This window comes from Mastigoproctus giganteus, chromosome 3 (genome assembly GCF_048544385.1).
Source record: "Mastigoproctus giganteus isolate SK-2022 chromosome 3, ASM4854438v1, whole genome shotgun sequence".
NCBI lineage: Eukaryota > Metazoa > Arthropoda > Arachnida > Uropygi > Thelyphonidae > Mastigoproctus > Mastigoproctus giganteus.
In genome coordinates, this window is record NC_143577.1 from 166,822,587 (window position 1) to 166,846,357 (window position 23,771).

Consider the following 23,771-nt stretch of genomic DNA (forward strand, 5'->3'; position numbering starts at 1 on the left):
GATATATAATTTTTTGAGTGATTTATATCAGATGTTTTCAAATGTGTCATATTAAAATTAATCTTTTTCAGTATCTTACTACTGTCATTCCTTATAATGCTGAACAGGGACCACCTAATAACACAACGCTGCAAGTTCTTATTAAAAGTAAGCCATAAGCTTTTGTTTACAAATTCTGTGTTGTAAATTTAAAATTTCCATTTTGTAATAATACAAAGATCAGCCCATAAGTAATGCTTCTTTGGTTATAAAAGTATAAGGGTATCAGATACCCTTATACTTGAAATTTAAATCATTTATTAAACAAAAATACTGCGAAGCATGGATATGTGCTTCTCAGTGTTTATTTACTGTTATTCTGTCCACTTTATTTATCAATATATCTTTACCATAATTCTGTTAAACTTGCATATGCACTATGTAAGGATGGACCCTGTCATTGAATCCAGCCTGTTACTGTCTTTTTAAGCTTCTCGTTGCCCAAAAAGTGTTCTCCAAAGATATCACTTCGTTGGTCCAAATAAAATAAAAATCAGATGGAACCAAGTTTGGGCTATTTTCAGAATAAGGCAAAAAAAGTTTTCCACCCTGGGTCTGCAGTTTTCATCTGATTCATGAGCAATGTGTGATCATTTGGTGTATTCTTATGTAATGTTATGTCCTAATCATGAAATGTGTTCCCCATGCACTTATTATTCAAATTTTTTAATCAATTCTGATTTTTTTTTTTTTTTGTTACAGTACTGATTTCTGAATTTTGAGTCTTGCAATTTTTATGTGTATGCCTCCACACCGCACAAAGTCATCCAGATCTGTTATGCCAGTTGTATTAGCATTAGTAGAGGCATTTGATGCAAGAAAGCAAGCTTATGCAGCATCAGCCCAAAAAAAAAAAAATAAAATAAAAAAATAACCACTTCCACTTCACCCCTCTGTTCGTTCGAAATACCTGTCCAGCTGAGCCTTAAACTTACTTAGACTATCAACTTCCACGACAAGGGATGGAAGTCTATTCCACCAACCAACCACCCACTGGCTAAAGGCAAATTTCCTCACGTCTATCCTACATCTGTCTTTTCTCAATTTGAATTTATGCCCTCTCGGGTGATTATACTGAGCAAGAGGAAGAATCCCATCAGCATTGAGCATGCTCAAACCATTCAAGGCCTTATACACCTCTATCAGATCACCTCGCTGGTGCCTAGTCTCCAGACACTGTAATTTGCAAAACTTAAGCCTTTCTTCGTAAGAGCACCCCTTTGTTCCATTCACTAATCTTGTTGCCCTTCTCTGTACTCGTTCCAGCATCTCTACATCCTTCTTGAAATGAGGCCTCCAGACCTGTATACAGTACTCTAGGTGTGGTCTGACCATTGCCTTATACAAGGGAATAATCACCTCCTTATCCCTGCTAGAAAAATTCCCATATATCATCGACAATACACCATGAGCTACTCTTGCAGCCTGTCTGCACTGATCAGAAAACTTCATATCTGCCTGCACAACCAACCCCAGGTCCCTTTCATTCTCTACCACTGTCAGTGTAGTACCACAGAGTTGATACGTTGCTCTGGGGTTGCTGTTTCCCATATGTAGTACTTTACATTTGTCAATGTTAAACTTCATTTGCCACCTCTCAGCCCATCTACTCAACCTTTCCAGATCCTGTTGCAGTAGCGTAGTGTCCTTGACAACCCTGCCAACCTTCGTATCGTCTGCAAACTTGGACATTAAGCTTGATATACCATCATCAATATCATTTATAAATACAGAAAACAATAATGGACCCAATACTGAACCCTGAGGGACTCCACTAATAACATTAATCCACGATGAGCAGTGTCCATTGATTACCACTCTCTGTCTTCTCCCCCTCAACCACCCTTTTATCCATAGCAGCAATTTGTCTCCAATGCCACACTGCTTCAATTTGTGCAGCAGTCTTCCATGTGCAACAGTATCAGAAGCCTTTCTAAGATCCAAGTATATAATATCAAAGTTATTCCCTGCATCCAGTACTTTTGTGACTGCATCATAGTATCCAATCAAATTGGTCAGGCAAGACTTCCCATTAACAAAACCATGCTGTGGCTGAGCTATAACTGAAGTCTTGTCTAGATGATCCTGCAGTGCTTCTTTAACCAGTGCCTCCATTAATTTTCCAGGAACAGAAGTTAAACTAACAGGTCTATAATTACTTGTGTCGCCCTTTGATCCTTTGTGAATTGGGGTCACATTTGCACATCTCCAGTCCATGGGTACTTCCCCTGAGTCCAAGGAAGCTCTCATAATTATGGCTAAGGGTTTGCTTACTTCCTTTGCTGCCTCCTTTAATATAACTGGATAGATCCCATCCACCCTGGGTGCCTTTCTTGTATTTATCTTCAACAATTTCTCCTCAACTTTACTCTCAGTTATTACAAGATTCTCTAGCTTACTGCCAGAGTTGAATACACCTCTGGCATTCCCCTGAATAACTCCTCATGTGTGAATGTCGATGAAAAATATTCATTCAGTTTGTTAGCTACCTGAGCAGGCTCATCAACAGTTGAACCATCGATATCAAGTGGACCAATCTGATTCATCCCTTTCCTTCTAGAGTTTACATAAGTAAAGAACTCTTTGCTGTTTTTCTTTGCTGTTTTTATATAATAATACATATCAGCCTTCCAGTAGTCAGGGTAAACTTTCCAATGTTTTTACTTGACACCACAAAACATCTTTTTCTTGATCTGTTTTTGGATTTGTTACCCTCTCTCTCTCTCCCCCCCCCCCCCATTATCTTAAGCTGAGTTTACTACTCTGGACATGAATCATGATTCAAAGTTGTAGCTCCTGCCTGTGTAAACATTTAATTTGCAGAATAAAGTAAGGTTATGAATATGACTTCAACAAAAACCTCACAACTGGTTCATGCTTTATTAAACTGTCTATTTTCAGTCTTGCTAGAAGTGAGTATACTTTGAATTTTCATTTGCACTGGATGCTCTAAAAAAAAAAAAAAAAGTTGTAGTTTAAAATATGAGCATTAAATATTGATTTGACGATTTTAGATCAGAACTAGTTATAATGAAATTTTAATCTAAAAAGGAGATTTTATTCACATAAAGTTTCAAATATAATTGACAAATTCAAAAAATTCACCTTGAACTTTATTCATGGTAAATGTAATACTTTTTGTTCTAATTGACCTCCAGTGATAACAAAATTCCTATGACTTACATTATCTAACTCTCCTTCTTTTACTTCTCCCATACCATACTTCAGATGTTTTTGGAAAGTACAAACACTGTCTACCTCTAAACACTTTAACAATTCCAGCAAACTACTGGACTACTTCATGGATCACCATTGTGGTTCATGTGCCACATAAACTTATCTTTAGGTTTACTTCAGCTTACTTTTGATTGGATGTTATTACCACAAGAATTGTTTTGTTATTTCCTCCAATTGTAATACATTTCTGTCATGCTTTCATCTGCGATTTCATTTATTTTTCTTAAAACTCATTTCTAAAGACTACAATTTTTGATAAATTTTTATTTCTTTGCTCACCTTTCAACTTGGATTAATCTTTGTTACAGTGACAAAGGTTAAAATACTTAACTGTGTTATGAACAGTTAATTTTGTCTTTTGGCTAATTTCTTTTTGTTCCAAATGAATTTAACTGGCTTCCTACACTTTACTTTGTTGTATTCTGTTTATTTCCATGTTAAATCTTCTTTGTTAAAGAATTCCTGGATGCTTAGAATTACATCTTTCCAATTTTTGTTCTTTATTCTGAACTAAATTTTTTTTGTTTCTCCCAGCTTCTATAACTTGTTTAAATATAACTAATTTTTATGCCAGATCTAATCTATGCCAGATTTAACTTGAGAGATTTTTGCAAGTTGCGAATTTAATAGCACAGTATCATTTACCTATAATAATGATTCAGTATTTACATCTCCCACACTGAACTTTGTTGAGTTTATTCTTGTAGTAAATGGGCCATAAAAATTATGAATATAAGTGTAGCCTTAAACCATTTTCTGATGCTTTTTTCAGTCTTCGCTGCAAATTTGCCATTTTTATACATGGTTTTTAAAGTCTCTGAGACAGTGCAATTGCATATATATCTCTGATGCATATTATTTTCAGGAACAACAAATAATTTTATTGAAATGTAGGTCAGAAGCCTAATGACAGATGATAGAACAAAGTATGCACATAGAAAGTCACTTGTGCAGTAACACCATTCACTTCTTGAATAAGCTGTGGCATTGACCCTATATTGTTTGGGGGTTCTTTCCAATAAGGCAGCACAAGTGCATGCGCATGCATTGACACTGCAGATGGGATCTTAAAATGCAGATTTCTACATTTTAAGACCATGTGATGTCTAAGGGACTCTAATCATCAAAGTTGAAAGGTTTTACCTCTGCTGTTTCTCCTATAAGAATATCTTAAAGAGCTGGCATTTGTGAATAATCCATGCTCAATTGAAGGCTAAAGGAGGCCATTGCAGGTTAACTGGTGACATTCTCCAGGGCATGCTTCATTATTTTGCTAAGAACATATTTCTGTGTTTGAACATGTTTAGCACAGACCTATTGTATATGCCTATAATGCATTGTAATCTTATATGCAAGTCTACAAGTTAACAAATTGTTTTTCTCTCAAGAATAACCAAGATATGTACAAGTGTATAGGTTCGATAATTTTAAAAACACCCAGTACATTTTTATTCACCTTAAAATCCTCTTTGATGCCATGTTTTTCTAAAATTTGGAAGAGCAGGTTTCTAGGTACTTCGTATGCTTTTTTCAAGACCAACAAATCCTAAGTACAATTCTTGGTTTGGTTCTACAGCAACCCCTGTGATATAAAACCACACTGTTCTCCAGTTTTACATTGAATAATACTTCTAATACCCTTCTCTAGATTACTTGCATAGATTTTACTTGGTATGAAATTCCTCAATAATATGTCGTTCAACTTTATATCTTGTTTTATATGTTACTGATAATTAGTTTGATACAGTGATCTGGAACTTGTACTTTGGAAAATGACATTGTAGATAATGTATTCTAACCACCATGACACTATATCCCAACTTTCACACCAGCATTTGAGGTCTAATTTCATTGATATGTGCTGCTTTATACATACTTAATATATTTATGGCCATTTGTATCTCACTAATAGGAAATTTTGGCCTGAAATAGCTGAGCTGCCAGAGTGTCAGTACAGTAGCACACATGTTTGAGCTGATCATAGTTTGAGTCCAAGTAACTATTAAATAGTTAATTCTAGTCAAAAGGATTAGTTGTAAGAAGTAGTAGTAGATTAGATGACCTAAGTGTTCACATGATATAAACAGAACAATTTTTTAACCACTGGCCTTGTGACTGTGATGCTATTTTATAATTTCTATGATGTATTTGTTACTGTTGCAAATAATATCCAAAATTTCTTCCTGTTCTCAGTGGTGCCTTCAGCTTCTTAATTTAATCCTAACTTTTGTTTAATTATAATTCTAGTGTAATTATTACCTCAGTCTTCTGTTCATTTACTTATTGCTAGTGATACTATGTTGAACAGTATCACTTACAATAAGTAAGTGATAGTAGGATCTCAACACTAGTTTTTGCACTTTGATAGGTTTGATTATTATCACTTTAATGTTAATTTGTTAGCATAAATCATACATACCTCTGGACAGTAAGTAGACCTGTTGAGCATATATATTTAATTTGTTTGAATGAATGCAGGAACTTAACGTCTAATATTCTCTCTCAAAGCTGTACCATAATATATGTGCCACTTTGAACGTCAGTGTGTTGTGTGTTGATAGAGCATAATTTGGTGGGGAGTTGGAGGGGGGGGGGGGAAGGGAGAGATATTCATCTTTTGTTGGGCTGATTTTGTGTATGTTTTCTTTTGTTTTTGTTTCAAATGTCTTTGTGGCTAAACTCATTTCTGTACCAGAAATTTGATAAAGAAAAAAGGAAATGGTGGTTAGAGTGCAGTCCTACTTGGCTGACATCTATTTTGATGTTTTTCTTGATTAGGTTGTGGTGTTTTCGGTGATTAGAAGCAGTGTTTGTTTGTATACAGGCTGGCCTCTATTAACGCGATTAATTCATCCTGCGAGTGCATTGCACAAAACGGAAACGTGTTAATCGAATATAATAATCAATAGGAAAAATTATAATTGGTCCTTGACCTTCTAGACTGTCCATAAAGAATTTTAAAAATACCTTTTAAATAACTTTTTAACTGTATACAATGTAAAAGATAATGAAAATAATTATGGAATTAAATGCTTATTGCATAAAACAGCGGTTCCCAAACTGTGTGCTGCGGAATATTTTAAATTTTCGAGGGAAACACAGCGATACTCGACATCTGTCGGACACCGTGCGAACTACTAGCTTGAGGTAGTTCACAGTTTCAACATTTCTTATTAAGTTGTTTGGACCTAACTACTAAACGGAACTGTTAGGTATTTCTTTTGGTCTGGGTGCGCCTTGAAAAAATTACTGAGACATTAAGGGCGCCATGAACCGAGAAAGTTTGGGAACCTCTGAGACATAAAATACACAATGAAGAAAAGACTGTTGCAGAAATATTTGAACAGTGTTGACTTCCTCTTTTCATCAGTCAATTTCCGACAGCTGACAACAATCTTCTCTCGGCCCTGGCAAAATATATATCACAGAAAAACTCGCCACCTTTTGTTTGAGGATCTCTGCGATATGAAAGATTTCATCTAGTTCTTTTACCATTATCTCCTTCGCGGTAACATTTTCATCTGGCTCATTTAAAAATTCAAATTTTTAAATGCATGTGTGCATTAACTTTATTAGCGGGAGACAAACAAGTAACACGTCTTCTTCCGATGGTTGATGGAACACACCAAGACGGGCAGCAGGCAGATGTTTGTTTATTACCCGTCTGACTCATGGTAAACTTAACGCACAATTCAAATCTTTTTCAACTATCGCATAAAAAACAAGTAATATAAAAAAAATTTTTTTAAAGTCAATTCCTACTTAGGTCAACAAAGAAAAATTTTATTTTAGTTACTTTTTATTAAATAATTACAATTAATATAAATATGTATATACATATGACAGAATCACAATATTAAGTGGCAAAATAGAAACCGAATTTCCTTGCAATTTTCCATTTTCCTTTCTATATATGGTGTTGGACTATTATTTTTATTCACATGTTTCATTTTCCATTTTGTTCCCTCCTTGACTCAGACTAGAACCCAGAATGAAAAAAGAATCTGAAAAAGAAATTTTTTTCCAGCGATCTACACGCTTCGCCACTGACGGTATTTATTCCTAAATTTATATCCTGCTAAATATCTTATATAAGAGAAATTTTTTTCTCCCATATAAAACTAAAATTAATTAATTAAATTTAATTAATGAATTAATATTTGAAAAAACTGTATTAACATCAAGTGTCATCCACTACAAGTTTAAAAAAAATGTATTTGAACTTGAGTGGATGAATAACAAAAATTTATCAAAAAATTATTGATTTTCGCAAGAATTGAACTCGCATTCTTCACGTGAAAAATACTGAGATCCTTGCATTTTACCGATTGAGCTACTGCCTGTTGATTTCAATTTTATTCCTAAATTTATATCCTGCTAAATATCTTATATAAGAGAAATTTTTTTTTCTCCCATATAAACTAAAATTAATTAATTAAATTTAATTAATGAATTAATATTTGAAAAAAACTGTATTAACATCAAGTGTCATCCACTACAAGTTTAAAAAAATTTATTTGAACTTGAGTGGATGAATAAAAAGTATTTTATTAACGATTGAAAATTTGAACAAGATATATAAATATATGTAGGGAGAGTGTGAACTAATAGTAGGAATTGAAAAAAAGATCGCATTAACTGGAAATTTGCATCATGTAAAGTGGTATAATTTTTTGAAACAGCGGTAACTGAAAAAGCGTTAATCGAACTCACATTATGAGAGGCCTGGCTGTATTTGGTATCTGTGCATGATGGTTCTATGAATGGTGGAACATTAGATCATTGGATTGAATGGCCACTGTGCTCCTTGAATTTTAACACCCTGTGATTACTTTTTGTGGGATTCTTAAAGGATAAAATATTTAATAATAAGCAGAGATTTCTGATTTGCTGGAGCTTTAGCAGTCAATAGTTAAAGCTCAGAACATTTTTGAGGAATTGTACCATGCTGACCACAATTTTGTAAAGACCAAAATGGTGGCCATATTGAACAGATATAGTAAAATTAATGAATAAAAATAAATAATTCATGTATGCTCTTTCTATTGTGCTACCATTGATAAAAGATATATTTAAAATGGTATTGTTATTTACAGTCAAACATGTTAGCTTACTTATGGACCACCCTGTATAACAAATTATCCAAAGTGGTCACTCTGGCATTTTAATAATTCCTCATAGTAGTGCTAGGGGAAATTATTAAAATGATTCATCATTTCTGAAGAGGTGCAAAGTCTGCAACAGTATCTTTCTTTCTCAAAACAATCACAATCAGTTCTCTAACAGACACTCCATGCAATTCACAGACAGGAAAATCCTAGGTAAGCTAATGAAATTATGTACTGTACCAGTAAACAGTCCTATGGCTGTATTTCAGTATTAAAGTGTGAATTTTGTTAGTGAAATTTTGATAAAGTGCAATGTGAAAATTACAGGTTCCTCCTGCTTACAGTTGCCTAATCTCCAGTTTTTTGAAAGTTAAAAGCAGCTGTGTTTATTGTGCAAACAGGAAAAATGTTGGATTAAGTGTGAAATGCCAATAAGCCTTTTTTAGTTTATTCCAGGCAGTAAACAAGTAGAGATGCTCCATTTAACTGGATTTTTAGGAAAGAGCGAGCCCATTTAAGTGTCTGTGGTTCACAAAATTTCAGAGAAATTTATCTGTTGGCAGCCTTGTCATAAATTGCAAAACTGGTATCAAATAGATAATACCACATTGTACACTGGATAATGAAAAATAAATAAATAAAAAATTGCATTACTCACATTTTGCAACCGAAACCTTTGCAACTGTTACAAAGAAGGTTTGTTTCATTTTGTGCTCAGAGAACAAAAATTGGGCATTCCTCGTGATTTTTTTGTTGTGGGGATGAGTTAATACACATTCTTTCTTTGATGGGTATTGCATCTGCTGACCAAAGTTTGAGTAAATTTATTTATTGGCAACCACATTATAAACTCCGAAAATTGGTGTCAAATTGAAACTTTTAACTACAACTACTTGCATGCAGGGAGTGAGGTGCTTTCTATAGTGAATTATTGTTTGAAATTTATAAGGTTAAAAATCTTTCTTTTATATGTATTTGACTAACATAATTTCAAGTAAAATTTTGTGTTGGAAACTGTATCTAAATTCAACATCAAATAAAAAAAATTAAATTGTTACCAAACAAAGGTGTGAGTTATTTACAAACTCGTTCTGCTGTGTTGTGAATATTATATGTTATTGGTGGCACCAAGTTTTGCAGTTCATATGAAGCCTTACAAGTTTTAGAGTGCTGTGGGTGAATGAATAATCATTTCTTGCAGGTGAGTATTAGACTAATGGTTTTGTGGTAGTGTGTGCCTATTACTATCCCTCTATTATGAAGAGATCTCAGACAGTCATGGTGACCACTATTTTCATATTGTGATTATATCAAAGTTTAAAAAGTCTGTATATCAAAATGCTGTATCCTAGCTTACCATCCTCTGTTGCACTGGTGCAACAGAGGAACAGAGTTGCACGATGAATCTGGCAAATGCAATTATTGGGATTACACCTGAGAAACTTTTCGAGTAAAGTGCCACATTTCCCTAATCAGTAAGAACTGGATGACTCATGAGTTCCTTGTGGCTAACCAAACCCAATACAAAGCTCATGACACCTTGTTTAAAAGAGTAGAATCTACTGGATCCAAGCTATCCTCCCCTTTTTTTTAAAGCCTACAGAAAATTGTCACCTATGTGTGTTTTAACATTGTTGCAGAATCCATGTGATGTTGTTTTGGTTTGTTTAGCATCAGTCACAATTCAGTCTTTTCAGACTGCTTAAATAAACATTTGAAGGCTGTGTGGCATCACAGTGAGAATATATACCTTTCATTTCCAGTTGTGAAACTGTTCATATTAAAGAAGGCTACAGAAATGTGAAGCATCTGTTAGTGATCAAGTGTTTCCGCCCCCAAATTTCTAGAGGTCTCTAAATGCATTAAGTGGCAGCCAAATAATCCTACTGATCTCCTGGCTATGTATACTTAATTTCTTTTTGCTATGATGACTTGTGATACTAAAGCCTCTTTTCAGAGCCAATTGACTAGAAAACTTGAACCTAGTATTCGAATTTGCCAGATAAATATAAAAGGCATTAGCAGAACTAAATGCCAGTTTTTATGTAAAATATTAAGAGATAACGACACTGACGTGGTTGCTATTCAGGAAACTCACACGGATAGTGAGGATCAACTTCAGAATAGGGGAAAAATACCGAGCTATGATTTAATAGGGGCAATGTACCATCAGGCCTATGGTGTTGCAATATATGTACAGGCTAAATGTATGCAATATATTTACTTTCTCTCTGCTTCCATCTCTGCTCTATCATCACCGACAAAAATAATCACCCACTAAGAGTGTCTTGAAGAATCCTAGCAGACTTCCCTCACAGCCAGCACTAATAGAAATTGGAATGAACATCCCATTAGTAACTTCTTTTCCTCACCCTAGATGGAACTTCAGGAAAGCAAACTAGGATGCTTTCTCAGGAGATCTTGATAGGTGTTTGGGATGGATTCACCCCTCCCCTGAAAACTACAAGAGATTTGTGGGTGCAATGATAAGCATGGCTAAAAAGCACATCCCCAGAGGGTATCAGAAGGAATATATCCCAGGATGGAATGAGACCAATGAGAATCTGTACAGGGACTTTCATGTAAGTGGTGACCAAAAGATAGGCGGACGAGCTGTTACCCAGCCTTGATGCTGCAAGCAGAGAAAAATGGATACAGACCGTTGAAACCATTGATTTCAAGAGATCCAGCAGGAAAGCATGGTCTCTCCTATGCAAGCTAGGAAATAGCAACCCTATGGCTCTTGAAAATACTTCAATAACACTAAATGCGATTGTAACACATATTGTATCCATCTCTAGAACTCTGAACGACCGAGAACATACAATCCTCCAAGTGAAATGGGAACTCAAGGCCCTTACACATGTAAGTGGCTCAGAAACTGAGTACAGGAACTCCCCGACTTACGTAATACTCGACTTACGGAAATCCAACTTTACATAAGTTTTTGCCAGCCGGTACAAACTTAAAAAAAATTCGTGGAAACGTATTTTGCATCCCATAGGAATAAATGGAGGTATCGCGAAAATATCATAATGGGAACCGAATAACACTTTTTTTTTTTTTTTTTGTAATTTGTTCCAAGTTCTTGGAAGTCAAATTTCACTATATAACTAAGCTATTTAAAGCTATTTATCTATATTTATTTATAACTAAGCTATTTATCTCTCTAAAAGGTCATATTTATAATGGAAATTGCACTATCCTTTCATTGTTATCATATGTTCCTGTTATAAGAATCAATTTTGAACGCCTTTGTGATATTTTTCCTAAAGCACGTTTCTGGAGGTCACGCCAAAAAACAAAAACAATTTGCACTTTTCAGTTTATTGGGATTTTCTTTAGTGCATCTAATTATAAACGGGTAGTAAACGCAATCTTATTGCATTTGCCATAATACCGATAACTGCAATTGTGTGGGTCTCTACGTTATTATGATGAAATATGTTCCCCTTCACTGAAATCTTCAATCATATATAAAAAAAACAAATTTTCAGCAACTTCTCTTCATTCCTATTTGTATATTACAATGATGAATGAAAAGTGCAAGTGCTAGCAGTGCCAGGAAACGAAACAAAATTGATTTAGAAATGAAGATGATTAATTAAGAAGTACGAAGCAGGACAAATTTTTCATCTGTTGCACGGAATTAGGTCTCTCTGCTTCAACAGTGAATACTATTTTAAAGGACAGTGCGTGTATAAAAAGAACATGTCAAAGAATTAATGCACTTAAGATCAACAGTGTTCAGGTGCTGTATCGAAGGTGGAAAAGCTATTAATAATATGGATGGAAAATCAGATTCAGAAGCAAGTGCTCCTGAGTCCTGATAGTGAAAGAAGAAAATGCTGAGGAAGCTCAAGATGAACCAAATGAGGAGCCGAGATGCTGCATCGCCAGAGAAATGGCAATGGCATTTCGTGAAATTGCATCGGCAATGGCAAGGTTTCAGAAGATGGATCCTGACAGCAAACGATACTTAAAAGTTAACAGAGGGGTGAATGATATACTTGCTTGCTAGAAAGAAAAGAAAAAAAGGCACCGTCCACTCATCCATTAATGTTTTTTCGTGAGATTGAGCAGCCGACCCCGTCTAAATCTCCACAGCCCTCAACCTCTCGCAGCAGCGTACTTATCAGCTGAAGACATCAATTCTGGCAACGATGCTCGAGAGGTAAAACTTACTGACATTATGCCTGTCTCCTCTCCTTTTTTTGTAATTTTATAATTTTTAATTTTTTTAAATTGCATGTTTTTGTAATTTTTCCTGCACATGAGATAAAAAATTGAATAAATACAATAAATAATTCTATTTACATGTTCATTGAATATTTCTTTTTTGATTCAATCAATTCAGCGAGCACAGTTACGAGTGCTGCACAAGCATGGGGGAAATTCCGACTTAGTAGAGTTCTGCGGAATGCAACTCTTACGTAAGTCTGGGAGTTCCTGTATTCCAGACCTCTCTCTGATGCTGTGATCACAGCTGCACTTTTAAGGATATGAGAGCAGGCAAGGCCCCAGGTTTTGATGGCATCCATCCGAAATTCCTAATTCACTGTGAAAAATACACAAGAAAATGATTAGCATACTACAAGCGGGTGATACCCCAAAACCTCTTAAACATGCGAAAATTATTGCCATCCTAAAACCAGGATACCTCCCTCAAAGTTACTGCCTATTGCTCTACTAAGCATAACTTATAAACTACTTGAAAGGCTACTTTACAACAAGATCGGCTCCAAAATATTTGAAAAAATTCCCTTTGAACAAGCAGGATTTCACCCAAACCGAAGCAGTGTACATCAAGTCCTTTTTTTAACAACATGCATCGAGGCAGAGTGTGAAAAACAACTGAAAACCTTTGTGGTCTTCATTGATCTAACTGCAGTTTATGACACTGTTTGGAGAGACAGCTTAATATATAAAATACTCCGAACAATACCTTGCAAAACGACTGCATTTTGCAGTTGTTTTGGCCTACCCCAAGGTTCCGTCCTTGCTCCATTACTTTTCAGCCTTTACATTGCAGACATGCCTGAGACTTGTTCCAGAAAGTTTGGGTATACGCGGACGATTGGACAATAGCAATTCAAATCAATCGAAAAAACAGAAGGAATCCTAACAACTGACCTAACCACCCTGGAAAATTTTTTTTCGCAATTGGAGGCTAGAACTAGTGCAGCCAAGACTGAGGCATTTTGCTTCCATCTCAATAACAAGATGGTGGTTAGAGAGCTGAACATAAACTTTGAGAATGCCCAACTTAAACACAACAAATATCTGAAATATTTGGGTGTTACACTAGACAGAACATTATCTTTCAGTGAACACTTGTCAAGAACTGCAGCAAAACTGAAAACAAGGAATAATATTCTGCAAGTTATATGGTACCGCATGGGGCTCCTCTGCTTTGACCTTACGTTTGTCAGCTCTTGGTCTCGTCTACTCAGCTGCAGAGTACTGTGCTTCAGTTTGGCTTTACAGTAACCACATTAAAAAAGGTGGACGTACAGCTAAATAACACCATGCACATTATAACTGGAACAATTAGGTCCACTCCTACCTTTTTGCTACCCATCTTGAGCCACATCCTGCCAACAGATCTCCGAAGAAAATGTTCTCTCATCAGAGAATACAAAAAAAATAATAGACAATCATGACCTACCAATAAATTTCAACAACCAAGTCCTAGGAATAGCAGGCTCCATTCCAGACATCCACCAATCCTGATTGCAACAAGCCAACTTCAACCTTCTGAACACCTGGACGCAAGAGAGGTTACAAAACTCCCCACTTCGATGTCATACCATGCCTTGTATCTCCGAAGCACCACCTAGTTTTGACCAGCCTCGTAGGATATGGCTAGCAATAAACAGGGCACGAATGCGTCACAGTAAATGTGCAGACCTCCATAAGTGGGGTAAAATTCCTTCCCCGACATGTGATTATGGAGCTGATAGACAGACCATTCAACATATAATAGAGGATTGTGCCTTGCGAGCCTATGAAGGAAACCCTGAAGGCTTCCTGATGGTGACTGATGTGGCAATTGATTATTTAAATAAGTTAAATATTCATTTGTGATCCTTGTTTTATTCAGTTTTATATATCATTCTTGAATCATGTAATTTGATTCTGTGTGTACTATAAAAGCCATAGAATAAATAAATAGTGGCATTGCTAATCCCATAGACTGCCCTCAAATCCTGTTAAGTCCAGCTAGCAGTCACACTATTAACAAAATGGATCATCACAGTAACACATATGCAGCTTCAAAAACTATCAAAATCACCTACTCTAGAGCTCGGTGTACCCCCCTCCCCATCTTAACAAGCACTTTCAACTAAAACAGCAATTCTGTAAGAACTGGGAACATCAGCGACAGAATTTCCCATTCAATCCTTCGATTTGGGCCTTTGTACATTGTGATGAGATCTAGTGAAACTCTATTCATACACTGACATCGCTGGTCCTATATTTAGCATCACTGGGATCCCGTGGCCACAGACTAGGTTGCAGGAATCCAGCATGTTTACCATGTGCTGCAACCTGTTGAAACTCAGAAGGGGGGGGAATCTGATGGTTGAGGGGACCAGCTTCAACACACCACTTTGGCTTTTGCTTTGACAAAATGGATAGTGCTTTGACAGCTTGCCCAGGATCAATTGACTAGTGGGTTTGCCTGCAAGGTCAACTATGTCAGTGCCGCACCCCTACCCTCATGTTCTGAGGAACAGGATTAAGGCTGGAGGTGGTGCAAGTATATTGTCTGGGTAGTGGGTGTCCCATTTGGGCTCAGGGTGGGTAGACTGAGCACTGAACCAAAAATAAAACCATATGAATCCTGATAATCTAAACCTTTCTTCTGGGACCCCAACACAGTCTCTACTAGAAGTTAATGACTTGAGTACAGGCACCACCACTTCAGCAGAGAGGCCCAGAGCACAAATGTTATCAGCTCCAACATCTAGATACCTGATAACTCATTCTACTGGGGAGAAGCTTATAGGGAAAATAGCACTCTTCTTTATTTGGAAGGGTTGGCAGCTACCTTAAATCTAAATGTCTTCATACAAACAAATTATAATAAACTCCGAACAGCTCCTCTGAGCCAACTTTATTGGGGGAATGCCAATTACGCTAACACCCCACACACACCTAGAGGTGTCTTTTCTGAATGGGATTTTCTTGAAGTGTCTGAAGAGGAGATCCATTCAAAACTAAAATCGCAAGGAATGACAGATGCAAAGTGAATGTCCATACATAGGGATGGGAATCTAGTCCCAACTAGAAATTTCATCCTTACTTTTTAACACCAATATCTCCTAATGAGAGTAAAGCTGGTTATCTGAACTGCACAGTACATCCATATATTCCAAACCTGTTAAGGTGCTTCAATTTCCAGAAATGTGGACATTCACAAATATGGTCCTACCTTGGTGCCCTTGCATGTGCTCAATGTGATGCAAAGGACCATGAAATTGCATCCTGTAAAGCTGCAAATCCACTTGCATTATCTGCTAAGGAGAGAACCCTGCATATGCTCAAGCATGCCAGAGGTGGAAGGGAGAAAAAGAAATATGACTTAAGGCAGAGCTGAACATTTCGTACCAGGATACTAGAAAACATTTAAACCAGTAAATAAGGCAACATGTGCTGAAAAGGTTGCCAAGAAATGATCCATTGGGATTCAAACGGAAATCAACCAAAATTCATTTACACCTATTGCCTGCTATTTACTGAAATCAGAAAAACCCACACAGAAAACTCAGTCAGCCATCACTCAAATATCGATACCTCTTTGTGCCTCAGCATTACAAAAAATTGTATAGAAAAGTTGCAGTACAAAAAATTCAACTGCCAACGGCTGTACAAGAAAAAATGGATGTCAAAAGCAAGGAGGTACCTTCAAAACAGTCTTGGAACTCTTTGTAGAGGAAGAAATGGACACTGGAGAGCGAACATACAAGCACAAGACAACTATTCTTGCTTTTGCTAATCCAGGAAAGGATCCTGAATTTCCAACAAATTACCATCCTATTGCGCTGACTAGCTGTTTGTGCAGAATATTGGAGAGAATGGTCAACACTCGTCTCTTATGGTACTTGGAATCAATTGACCTTCTCTCCCATATTCAGTGCAGCTTCTGAAGTAATGGGTTCACTTTAGACCAATTAATTAGATTGGAAACACTTTTTTGAGATGTTTTAAAAAGAGCACCTGGTGTCCACCTTTCATAAAAAAAAAAAAAGCATATGACACAACTTGGAGATCTGGTATTTTAAAAGATCTTTATAACCTTGGTCTAAGAGTTCACCTCATTTTTATTAAAAACTTTTTATCCTGTTGTCTTTTCCATGTTTTGAGTAGGACCCACCCTCTTTCAATCCTTTTGGCAAGGGGAGGGAGTACTGCTTGTATCTGTTTTAAGTGTTTATGCTTTTTGCAATTACAGTGAACTGCACTGCTGAACAGCTTTTTCCAACTATAAACAGTGCACTCTATGTTGATGATTTCAGCATATTTTCCCAGTCGTGCTTTGTGCAAGACAACAAGTCTTGGACAAAGCACCATTCCAGTAGTAGCAGATTCAGAATTCTTGGGACTCTTATTTGACAAAAATGTTGACGTCTCTCCAACATATTCATCATCTGTGCACAAAGTACATGAGAAAGTTGAACATTCTCCATGCCCCCCCCTCTCTCTCCTACTTCCTGGGGTGAAGACTGGTGCACTTTACTCCATCTGTATCTTGCACTTGTGCAATCAAAATTAGATTATGGGTCTGAGGTGTATGCTTCCTCCAGAAATAGTATCCTTTGGTGGCTTGGCCCCATTCACCATCAGTCTATCCATATTGCTACTGGTGCATTCAGAACATCTCCTGTCCAAAGTCTGTATGTCAAATCTAATAAACCATTGTTGCCACTTCACCAGAAATAGTTCTCTGCAGTATGCTGTCAAACTGAAATACCTGCCTGACCATTTCATGTCAACTTCCATTTTTGAGTCATGCTGGGAAAATATATTGCCAGTGTGGCACACTCGCTAGACTGCCAATCATCCATTCAGCATTCGTATCCAAGGGCTGTTCAGAGATTTGGACATCATGGTAGACAATACTGCTCCATCACCTAGGCAATCCCTTTCACTCTGGCATGCTTGAATCCCCATTTGCGACTTCTCCCTTGACAACTGGGGGAAAAGACTGTCTTTACAGCACACTGATCCGAACATTCTGACTTCTTGCTAGACTTCAAAGGTAGTTTGCAGTCAGAAGTGTCTGGTGGATCTGCAACTGTCTTCTCAGACATTAGAATATCCAAGCAGATCCCTGCTAAATGCAACATATTCACTGCAGAGCTACATGCAACTTCACTAGCCTTGACTTTATCATCAGAGGTTCAATCCTCATCCAGTCATGTCCAGGGTGCAGCAGAGACTACATTTCCTTTCTGAATTGGACCTTGATATTCACTTCTGCTGGATTCCCAGCCACATTGGAAAATGAAAATGATTTGGCAGACACTGCAGACAATTAATAAGAAAGAAACCAAAATCAATCACTCATTCCTATTCAAGGGCCGTGCTACTTTTAACTAGCAGAAATCCTTAGCAGTCAAGGGCTATTTCAGTCACATACTTGCACTTGGAAAGACACTATATTCAGAAATGTTTCCCAGACCACCTCAATCCTAAAAATTGGTTAGACTTCATAACATGATTTGATGGCACTGTAGGATCACAAATTTACTTTGATCATCTTCCTAGTCACTATGGATAAGATCCATTCACATCAATATCCATATCAACAACTCATTGCAGCCTTGAACTCAGTTCATGTTGTAATACCTTAGGCCATATATCATTCAGCCACTGCTAGATATCTTTATTTCTGTGTGCCCTTTCCCTTCCTGAATAGAATATCTGGTGAGGACAACATTGATGGAAAAGAAATTTAGACCTATTTGCAATTGATCATGCCATCTGGAAATACTTGAAAAGAATTCTTTTTCCTGGTTTTAAAAGTGAATTCTACTAGATGCTCTACCCCAAATTCATTATTTATTTACTAAATAGATTGAAATTACCCATCTTCTGGCCACCACCCACAGCAACCTGTCCACATTTGAGTAGAAAACTCAGCATCATTTAGATTGACATCGAAGCAGCTTTTGATGCCATTTGAGTTTTACCTTCTCTCCTTTGACTTGAGGACCACTTCTATATAGGCAGAGATGTCCTCTAAGAAACCTAATTCATTGCTCTTTGATCAATCAATAGCATTTCATGCTAATGATAAAATATTTGTCAAATGGATACAAGCATGCCACAAGGAGGCATTCTCTCTGGCCTCCTCTTTACTACTTTAATTTCTCCATTTGTAGCCCAAAGATCAGCTAGCCAAGTGGTCAGGAGCACAAGTGCAGTAGTATAAGCTCTTTGAGTGGACTGGGGTTCAAGCCCATGACTGCTAAATACAATTAACATTTATATTGATTGATTTATTGTTAACTCGAGTGACCTGGTGGTCCTGCTTGAGTATAAACAAGAACAAATATGGCAGCAAATATATGCTAACATTTGCTGATGATTTTGAAAATTCTTACACCCATCAAAACCTTGCTGATATCAGAGATGATATCAGCAGTGTACTTCTTTCTCTTGCCACTTACCTCTAACAGTTTGGCCTCAACATCAATTCAGCAAAGTTAGAATGCATTCTCTACACTTTGAAGAACAACCCAGCTACCATCTTGCCCATGCTTGGAGAAGTCTCGGTTCCAGCCATATTCACATTTAAACAGCAAAATATGCGATATTTTGCTGTATATAAAATATATGTATAAACCCCCGCTGCTTTATGTTGTAAAGATCTGGACTTTGGCAGCACCATTATCAATCAGATTTTTATAGAAGAATTCTGGCTCTTCAAGTGTCAATCTATAAACATAGGCTCCCTGGCTCTATACTACAGTGAAGTCCCAGGTCCCCTCACTTTTAGATGAAAGGAGACTCCTTATTAAAGTTGATCACTGGACTCATCCCACCTATCTTTTTCTGGGATATCTGTAGCTGGAGAGTTCCACTTCCTCACTTAGTGTGTGGGTTCTTAACCTGGTGCTCGCAAACACTGCAGTGGACTTCAGAAGGTCTGTTTTGCTCGTTGCCATCTCTTAAATATTTGTTCATGAGCAAGGTGTCTTCCCCTCATGGGATTTATCTCCTTTTACACTGTTGATAAGTTGGCTACTAAATGTATGATTGTAAACAACTTATTCATCCTAATATTTTCCTCTTAATTTTGTTCAATTTATTTATGTATTTTGTATAATTGATTAAGTTATGCAGGTGAAGTATATGTTCTTCTGGGACTTAAAACTTCATTTTTTATTATTTATATGTTATACATAGTTCATTACACGGAGCACTTTTGTGGTCCATAACCCCTACATAAAATGTTTACCCACTGTGCAGTATTGCTATGCTGTAGATTTTGAAGCTAAAACTCTATTTAGTTTCAAATTTATTTTACTCATTTTTGTGGTAAAGTATCTGGACGCACGCACACTATAACCCTGATAAGATTTTCCAACATAAGAAGTTTTCCCCTGTACTAGGATTGGTTTCTTAATTCCCAATTTCAACTCTATATATTGTAATGTATTATTTTCCTGCATGAAAAGTATGTGATAAAGAATACACGGTGTATTATTATAGTTAAGTTTTCCCACTTAATACGTTTTTTAAATATAGAAATTCTTTATTTTTATATTAAAAAAATTTAAAACAATATAAACATTTTGGTAATCGAACAAGTTAGTGCATAACGTCATTTTAGTTCGTAGTAAACCACTGAAGTAGGTGAAATGGCATCTTTTTTTACATCTCATATTCACAATATGAGATGTAAAAATGTGGTGGATGCATTCACAAGTTGCCCTGATATTGCCCTATCTTCAATAAGCAATGCTTCGTCACTGGAGAAGAGTAATGCTACTTATTCTCAGCAGATACCACCACCACCTAGGGGGGTGGTGGTATCTGCCGAGAATCCATCAATATCAGGGCAACTTGTTGTGAAGGCAACTCACGGTATGAGATATACAAAAACAATGCTATTTCACCTACTTTAGTGATTTACTGTGAACTAAAATGATATTACCCACTAACTTGTTCAATTGGTGAATTTTCCATAGTCAGAGGCTTCCAGCACTAAAACCTTTTTAGTATAAACATTTTGATATAATGGAAGTGATATATTGCAATTGTTTTCATCAATATCCATAATTGTATACGTTGACCATGTTAAGCATTAAGTTCTAATGGTTGTGAACAGTTCCGAATTACTTAGTGGATTGTTCTGTCCTATTGTAATTGTGACTTTTTAAGGTATGTTGAAACTCCTAAGGAGCTCATTCCTCCAACCTTGTAATGAATTTAATGAACAGAATGTTAAGCAATTAGAAATCCTCAGTTTAAAAATGTTTCCCATAGGTAGGGTAAAATATTTATAAAATCTGAAATAGCACTTAAAAATGATCTTTAACTTATGTATGTGTATCTTTTCATTTTTATTTGTGTAGTTAATATTTCATATCCTTAGGTCATAACTTTTTCTTAAAAACCGTCAAAATGGATAAGTTTTTAAATTTAAAATGTAAAGAAAGTAATGACGATAATGACAGTTCATTGCTTTTAACAGAGCAATCTCCTGATATAGGTTCTTCAAAGGTAAAAAAACAAAAAAATCCTATAAGTTTCAGACCTCTTGGAAAATTCAGTATTTCATTGTGGAAAACTGGCGTAATTTGCTTATTATGTCTGGTAATTGTAAATAAAATTGTGAATGACGTTACCAAATGTGTCATAGAAATTTCAGTAAGACTTTCTCAAGATTTTCCTATGCTAGAAAAAAAATAAACTTCAAGAAAAAAAGAAGTTTAAGAGCAAAAGGAATACATTAATAAGTCAACCCAGAGTTCTAAAACACTAGCAAATGAAGTGTCATTTCATCCGTCAAATACTTTTGGAAATTCTTGCTAGTGGCATACCAGAAAAATACAGACCTTCATTGATGAGCTCTGCAAAAATTATACATGTGAGTAATGATACTATAATGAATCATGTTCATAAAATTTCTGATTTTATATTTTACTTAAAATTGAAAATTGTGTATTTTTGTGCATTTTATATATGAAGTTTATTAATGCTCTTCTTTGAGTAAGGTTAAGGTGAAAAGGCGCCATATTAGCTTGACTCAGAATAGCAGCAGATTTAACCAAAATGCACTTTTGTGCATTTTATACATGACGTATAAAATGCACAAAAGAAGAAGAATTTTTGAGTGTATTACCTCACTGGTCAAACAGCTGGGAAGGATATATACAAAACAATTATGCAGTTTCTGACATTGCACAAAGTCGATCCCAACAAACTTGTATCCATTGTTACTGATAGTACACCATTCATGATAGGGGAAAACAAAGGACTTATTACTTATCTTAGGAGTACCAAATTTTGTCCACTGAAGCTTTATGAACTGTCTTAAAATTATTACTAAGTTCATCAACTATTTAACTTCAAGGCTGCTAACTAAATGACTCCTAAAGTTTAGTTTTTGGAAGATCTGCAAGCGCCCTATTTTGATCTTATTATCCATACAGAAGTTCGTTGCCTTGGTCATGGGAAAGCACTTTCAAGAATCTGGGAGGTTTTTGAAGAGGTAAAGGCTTTTCTGATACATAGCAAAAAGGATAATCTTTTTCCTGAAATGTTTTCAATCATGGTGATTTTTTCAACATTTGAAATTGTAAGGAAAAGCAATCCCATTCTTGTCTTATATGAGGAAATAATTGGATTCCAGAAAATGTAACTTTTCCAGAACCAGTAATTTGCATAATTTTCCTGAACATAAGTACTTGCTGTGTTTGGAACAACATATACATGCAAAAGCACCTTTTCACTGATGAAACAGACAAGACTGACTACTTCACATTTGGAAGAATGCTTGTAAACAGTTCTTTATAAAGAAAAATAAATTTCAAAGACTTGGTGCTTTCTCTTCAGAGTCAAGAATCTCACCAAGTATGTTTAAATCAGAATTTATTTTAATTGGGCATAATAAAACTTGTAGGCAATTAAAGATAGGTTCAAAAAAATAAAAATATATCTAGCTTAAACTTTAACATGAAAGATGTTTTTCTGATTGTTCTCTGCAGTCCCGCCTGCATCTTTCAGGTCACTTTCTCTCTCATTAGATGCTTAAACAAGTAAAGAAAATTGATGCTGACTTCAACAAATTTGCTACCAACTGCCCTTACAGGAAGCACATGCTACATCTTAAAAGTGCAGCCATTATCAACCCACTGCAGGATGGAAGCCTCCTCAACAATTCATGCTGAGGGAAGTGGACCATAATCTGCCACGCTGGTCCAGTGCGGGTTGGCAGATCGACCGTATTCAGCAGTCAGGGGCTTGAACCCCGGTCTACTCAAAGAGCGTGTGCTACTGCACTCCCGCTCTTGACCACTCGGTTACGGAGGCCTTATTGCTCCATCTTACAACCTTCTAATCATGCATCAAAAAACTTCTTTTCACCAGATGCCTCCACTACATTATGACAGCCATTTCTAATCAGGACCTAGTGACCCCCCCCCCATGTGACATCCTTCATTTGATGGCGGCATCCCAACTTTCTTTGTCCATTCACGGTCATCTTGGTATAAGTCTGGGCTGTGGATTTCTCACATTGAGGATTCGTCATAAATTGTCTCTGCCACATTCAAACCTTATACTGTTTGGTCAGGCATTCCTTGGGAGGAACAGCCTTCCTTGGCTGTTCCTCCCAAGGAACCTCTTCTTACTATGTATATGTTAAATTTACTGTAAATCCAATCCATTTTTGAATTTAAACATTATATCAGTGTTAGGCAGGATGAAGCTAAGCTGTGCAGCTAAATCTAGTTCTTTATTCAGGATGTGAAAACACTGACTACAAAAAGCAGATGTTGAAATGTACATTTTCAGTAATTTTGTTTGATTAACCCGAGGAGGCTTTTACTTTTTAATTTGTGATTTATTTTAGTATTAGCCATATAGTGTAAAGAAATGCCAGGCTTTTGCTGCACCAGTAAAAAAAAATAAAATTAACAAAATCACCTATGTGATTCCCTCTTTGCATTGTTACCTGTCCAGAGCCGACCGGGCTAGCCGAGTGGGTAAAGTACCTGCCCGGCAACCCAAAGGTCGCGGGTTCGATTCCCGCCTCGGGCTTGGATCAAAGTACTGCAAAAACCTTGGGAGGTGCAATATTGACACAGAAGCCGATGCGCCAACAACTATCAAATCATGTTACCTGTCCAGCTGCACCTTGAATTTTCT

General features: G+C 36.4%; 1 protein-coding gene across 1 annotated transcript in view; it reads left to right on the plus strand.

The window, feature by feature from the left end:
* LOC150088395 (fasciculation and elongation protein zeta-2-like) overlaps positions 1-23,771 on the plus strand; it is a 224,977-nt gene that overhangs the window by 165,244 nt on the left and 35,962 nt on the right. Inside the window, exon 7 of the mRNA XM_090369484.1 lies at positions 72-147. Coding sequence (XP_090225610.1) covers positions 72-147 — 76 coding nt within the window. The remainder of the gene's footprint in view (positions 1-71; positions 148-23,771) is intronic.